This window comes from Syngnathus floridae, chromosome 2 (genome assembly GCF_059516105.1).
Source record: "Syngnathus floridae isolate MCC-2025c chromosome 2, RoL_Sflo_1.0, whole genome shotgun sequence".
NCBI lineage: Eukaryota > Metazoa > Chordata > Actinopteri > Syngnathiformes > Syngnathidae > Syngnathus > Syngnathus floridae.
Window position 1 is genome coordinate 18,069,054 of NC_142414.1, and position 6,007 is coordinate 18,075,060.

A 6,007-nucleotide genomic window follows, 5' to 3' on the forward strand; every position below is an offset into this window, starting at 1 on the left:
GTGTGAGCATGTTGGAATCGTGCTTGCCTACAACCGCACATGAAACTTTAACTGGGCATCAATTTACACCATTCTTTTTTATTGAAATGAAAATGTAACCAGAACAATGCACACTATTAAGATCAGTGAAAGGTGGAAGTAAAAACACCTTATCCTGATAAAAACAACAATAAGTCCCACCTTCCCCAGCTCAAATAGTTTTGAACGTACAGCATTGGCCCCTATTGAAATCGTTAAAGACGATAGTCTCAACATTGATCTAATGTGAAAAATAACTGAAGGAATGTTACCAAGTTGAGACCACGCAAGACAACTTCCATAACAGGGCCGTGGAAAATGTAGGCACTCGTATAGAGCATCTGTCCCTGCAGAGGTGAGGGGTCATGCTGTAGCACCCGTAAATTGGACATATTTCTCAAACATTGCAACACATAAGACAATGAAACAAATAAGTGAGCGTGTAACAAAAGGGGAAAGGAAGCACGTCTTGGGAAAGAAGAGGCAGAAGTGCTTGACGTAAACTAGGTTTCACTCAACAAGTGACATGGTCAACAGTTCGTTGTGATCAGAACTTCCAGATTGTTGGAACGTACGCCCCGTGAAGAGAAGTGTACAAAGCCGACACACCTCCTTTGGCCAACTGGGGCCTCTTGCTCAAAAATTCGTCAGATTGTTCGGGGGTTGTACTCGGGGAGCTTTTGCAGTCTCTCCTCCTCAGCCGGCGTGTCCTGCCTGGCGATGATCATGGAGTGAGAGTAACCCATCACCACCTGGGAACGCAGATGAACGCCATCGCTTGAGCAATCTCACTCCTTGGCGGTGCTTTTCCGAGACGCAAACATGCAATATCTGAGCGTACGGCTCGAGGAAAGCTGGCGCTCCGACGCTTTGCTCGGCGAAGTCCCGCCAATCGTGTGCATTGTCTGCGTGCGTTGGACCTCTAACTCAAAATCTGTCAACAACAATACCCATCAGAGCCAGCCATTCAGTGCACCTGTTCAACGTAAATGCCATCCAGAGTCTTGACTTCCTGGGCGGTGGTGGAGGATTTCGGTTTATTGTCGCCATACCCCTACACAAATCAAACATGTCGGGCACATTTTGCAACAATTGTGCCTCACAAGTTGAGAATGTCATAATGATGATGATGATGTGAAGCACTTTCTCTTACCAGCTCCCCAAAAGTGGGTGAAGGACCCCAGCTGATGGTGCTCTCATTTGCAGCGATGATGATGCTGCTCTTCCTGTTTCACACACAGACACACTCAAGTCACTCCTCAAGCGGATCGCACAATGAGGTTTCATCAGCCAAGGACCTACCCGCAGGCCAGACTGCGGATTTCCCAGCCGCACAGATCCTGCACAGCTTTGGGGTACATGGTGGACTCTCTGGAAGTGTTGGTAACCCCCCAGAAGAACAGACTCCCTGCATTACCATTTGGATGATTCAGTTTGCTTCGTACTCAAGTTAAGTATCACTGGATTTGAAAAGTGAGGCGCGCCAGAGTGTTGTCTTACCGCTTTCGCTGATGGCAAAGGAGCACTGGTAGCCAGTATGGATGTGACTGGCTCCTCGACCAGGGAAGTCAAAGAGTTTCACCAGGCGGGGAACCAGCTCGTCCTTCTGCTCGGTGTGTCCCAAACGCCCGTAACCTCCGAACCCCCAGCTGAAGACTCGCTTCTGGGAGTCCAACACCAGCTGAACACACAACATGGGCTTCAATACTCAAATGGGAACCAAAAATAACTAGATAATAAACGCATCCTTCCTTCCTGACTGCTCACCGTATGGTTGGCTCCGCAGGCCACGTCTCGAACCACCACGTTTGGCACGGGTGTGACCTGGCCATCTTTGGACTTCTCGATGAAGATTGCAACGCGGCGAGGGATGAGTTCGCAGTCAAACTCGATGCGCTGCGCACGAGCTATGAACTTGCCGTCGCTGTTGTGGCCTGCGGTAAGACCAGAGAAGAGGCTAAATGGCACAAAATCGACTTGGCAGTGGAAACCAGCACCCCCAAAAGTGGCACCGTGTGGATTTCAACCCAACACGACTGCCGGTGTGCTTCCGTCTTACCGAGCTGTCCGTACTCAGGGCAGCCAAAAGAATAGAGGTTCCCTTTGCAGTCCACCACCATGCTGAACTCGGCCCCGCACGACACCTTCACTAAGGGCTGGCCGTTGTAGGAAATCTGGGCAGCCCAAAGACAACAACTTCGGTCTTTCCTGCGCCCTCTGCATCATCCTGTGATTTGTAGTTGCCACTTACGGGTGCCGGGCTGAGAATGGCGTCCGTCTGGCTGCCTTGGCCGAGCTGACCAAGCTTGTTTTCACCAAAGGCGTGCACGACGCCATCGTCTAAAGCAAACAACTGTCAACAAAAGCCTCTGGTACAGTTCGTATGCTATGATTAATAGTGCTTGACAAAAGATACTTTTGGATCAAGTCGTCCAAATTAAGGCTCCTCGCGTACCCGTGAGCGCCAAGGTGTGATTACGGCCACAGGCCGCCGCCACGACCATGACGTCTGCCAGGCCCTCGATCAATTTTGGAGCGTCCAGACGTTTGGTGTCTCCGTGGCCCAGCTGACCTTTGTCATTGCGACCTGCCCAAATATGGATAGATTCACAGATTTGCAGCATGTTCAGCTTGATTAAAAAAAAAAAAAGGAAAACAGTAAAGTACTTTGGATTGAATTTTGGGACTTACCCCAGCTCCACAGTTTGCCCTCAGTGGTGATGAGAAGGCTGTGAGCCGCACATGGGCCAGAAATCACACAGCTAACCACCACGTCGTTCAGACAGCCATAACGGTGCGGACTCCACAAATTCTGGCCCAGGTTGCGGAACGCCGCTGGAAGAAAGAAGGGGGGGGGAGGGGCAACTTAATTGTATAGATTTTCAGATCTTGAGTGAGTACACTCAAGATGAAAGCAGGCAACAACTCGACCTTTTTAGGACTTTATCAAACAGATATCACACACTACTTTTTACTCAGATTAACTGTGAAAATGATGGATTGTAAGGTCTAAATTCAAACAACAACAAAATTGACTGTACAACGGCAAGCAATTCTTCCCTTGTGGGAGATGAGTATATTTTTTTTGAAGGCAAAACCCATAATTGACACATGCAGGTGCAGCATATGAATCCTCCCAACATGATCTTTGTTCCAACAGACGGCTGCTGCAAATAAAGCTTTTGCCCCCCCCCCTTGCAATCAGAAATCCCTTTGCAACAAAGCACATTTATCAGCGTGTGCCTCTGCAGGGGAGAGGGGAGGGAGGGGTCCACCATATGCATACATATGAATAGACATTAGTGTCGCAACCATTTTCATGGCCACTCAATGGCTCGGCACTCGCTCTATGTTCCATGTACGCTCATGCAAACTTGTCATTCCTTGACGACTGTCGTCTCAATCAAAATTCAGACAAAGACACTTTTGCGTTGTGCTGAGAAATGTGCCAGTTTTACTCTTTTAGCAATAAATTGTATGAATGCAGGGCTCAAGATTTTTGTGGGGTCTTCCCAGAATGAATATTGTTGACTGCTGTTATTTTTGCAGATTTCCCCATTCTGGGACATACATTTTCCAAACAAAACAGAACCAGGTAAGTAACATACTACATTCACATTTCACACAAAATAAAAAAAAACGTACCTTGTTGTTTGGGGACCTCTTTTCTTCCAATCAAATCCCAGTTAGTGGCTCCGAATATGACGAGTTGACCTTTAACCTTTGGACATTCAAGTTTCTGTCGGGAGGAAATGCCAATGGGGAGTCATTCTGTCTGATAATCAAGCTGCTTCCATTTTTTTTTTTTTTTTTTTCCAATAAAGGACTGCAGACTCACAATTTTCTCTTTCACATCATCTGCCACCGTGACGGGCTGCAGGCTGGACTTGAGGGAGGGCTTCCCCGGCTTTTTGTTGTTCTCCTGTTCGTAGTCAAACTCGTCATCACTGCTGAAGTCTCGCTCTTTCCTTTTGCCGCTGGCTTTCTTCTTTTTCGTGGATCCATTTCCAGACACATCTGTCACCTTCTTGCGTGGCATTTTTAGTCAAAAGAGCTGTGAGGGGAAAGAAGTCAGGAGTGACATTTCTGTAATTCACAAACTGGAGACACCGCTACAGGGTGTCTTTTGTTTTATGACAGTCCTCCGACAGTAACGCTTTGTGCTAAAAGAACGGCACGTTCCTACGTGTGTTACGTCGCCACATGTAACGGAACTGCATCGTAAAACAAGAACATTTGTTTGGTACCTTCCTGTTACTTCCTCCCCAGGTCGGAGGCCGAGCTAGATGATAATGACCCAACATGATCTGAAGTGGGCACCATGTTTTTTGGGGTTTTTTTTCTGGAGACGTTAATATTAGTCAGCTGTGGGCTTGTGAAGCCCTTTAAGACTTTTGTGATTAAGTGCAATGCAAATAAATTCTTTTAAACGACCCATGAGAGGATAAAGCGGTTCGGATAATGGACGGACGGAAGCTTATGCCACAGTAGTAATGTAAGAGCCTGAACACAAACCCAAGTCGAAGCTGAAAATTCTTTATAAATTGTAGCTGAGCTTCAAACTTTGGTTTTGACACTTCTCTAGTGTAATAGTCACTGACGTGGGCGAAAAGTCAAGAACATTTAATGGGGTTTTAGAAGCCAAACAATTGGAAAGTCGGCTAGAACGTTTCAACATTTTGGGAGATATAAGTAGAGAAGTGATATAAGTAAAAAGTGACATAAGTAGAGACGTGTCCGACAGAGTTGACACTTTCACCGACTTTACTTTGCGGTAGTCTCGTCCCTAGATTATATAGCCAGCAACATTTTTTTTAAACACTCACGCGATTAACAAGGCCAATAAAGTCGGTTTAGTAATACGTACCACATAAAAGCACACCGCCACAAAACGAAACAAAGCAAAAGCGCGTGTGTCCGTGTAGCCGCTAGCTGCACGAAGCTAAGCACCGACGGACGCTCTTTGTTTGCTTGGAGATTGGCTAGCAAGCTAACCGAGCCGCCAATTCGTCAACTTTTATCCCGAACATCCACATAAGGCTAAAGTTTGTGCCTCCTACAAACTAAACAACTTCTGTCTGTCATCTCGCTGGAATATGCATGCACATTTCGGAATAATTAAGCTAACGTTACCTCCGCGTTAAGCTAACGCATACTTAATAAAGACATGTACGTAAAACAATACCGCGACAAGCGGAGGAAGTGGAAAAAAAAACTTTACAAACATTTTCAAAACAACATTGCTTGTTGGGGTGCAAGACAATTATATATGTGGTTTCTCAAAAAAGGTTACTTGTAATTTTCAGAGTGAAATATAAATCATGTACCAACGATTTCCTGATTCAGCAGCTCTCCGTCCGTGTCCGCTTTGATTGATGTGAACAAAAGAAGCTGGAGCCTGCTTCCGCATCACGTGATCACTTGCCCACACGCCATCATATACAGTATACACACTGCACACTTCTGTATCGGCATCAGCTGTTTGGTCTATCTATCTATCTATCTATCTATCTATCTATCTATCTATCTATCTATCTATCTATCTATCTATCTATCTATCTATCTATCTATCTATCTATCTATCTATCTATCTATCTATCTATCTATCTATCTATCTATCTATCTATCTATCTATCTATCTATCCATCTATCTATCCATCTATCTATCCATCTATCCATCCATCTATCCATCCATCTATCCATCCATCTATCTATCCATCCATCTATCCATCTATCTATCCATCTATCCATCTATCTATCTATCTATCTATCTATCTATCTATCTATCTATCTATCTATCTATCTATCTATCTATCTATCTATCTATCTATCTATCTTTTTAGTGTCATCATCTGCACCCTATTTTGATGAAGTAGTTACTAGAAAATTAGTCATTATAATACAGATACCTGGAAAAAAAGACAAGTAGTTACCTCTTATCAATGCTACTTATAGATTTCTTTTGGTGGTTCTTCAAAAGTTAATGACA

The 6,007-nt window shown here is 45.0% G+C and overlaps 1 protein-coding gene across 3 annotated transcripts; it reads right to left on the bottom strand.

Annotated features, from left to right (window-relative positions):
* Positions 1 to 58: 58 nt before the first annotated feature.
* rcc2 (regulator of chromosome condensation 2) lies at positions 59 to 5,503 on the bottom strand. 3 transcript variants are annotated; one of them, XR_015857092.1, is made up of 13 exons: positions 5,346 to 5,503; positions 3,857 to 4,072; positions 3,664 to 3,757; positions 2,710 to 2,853; positions 2,474 to 2,605; positions 2,270 to 2,358; positions 2,078 to 2,192; positions 1,786 to 1,952; positions 1,519 to 1,699; positions 1,321 to 1,426; positions 1,172 to 1,244; positions 860 to 1,072; positions 59 to 770 (listed from the first exon to the last, which is right to left on the bottom strand). XR_015857092.1 is itself a non-coding variant. In XM_088368668.1 (13 exons), the coding sequence occupies exons 2-13, from the start codon at positions 4,055 to 4,057 to the stop codon at positions 666 to 668; spliced, it is 1,485 nt and encodes a 494-aa protein (XP_088224794.1). In that variant the 5' UTR covers positions 4,058 to 4,072; positions 5,346 to 5,503; the 3' UTR covers positions 59 to 665. The 3 variants fall into 3 exon arrangements, 2 of the variants coding, with proteins under 2 accessions (XP_088224794.1, XP_088224795.1); XM_088368668.1 differs by having other exon boundaries at positions 995 to 1,072; XM_088368669.1 differs by lacking the exon at positions 5,346 to 5,503 and adding an exon at positions 4,886 to 5,154 and having other exon boundaries at positions 995 to 1,072.
* Between the last annotated feature and the right edge of the window lie 504 nt (positions 5,504 to 6,007).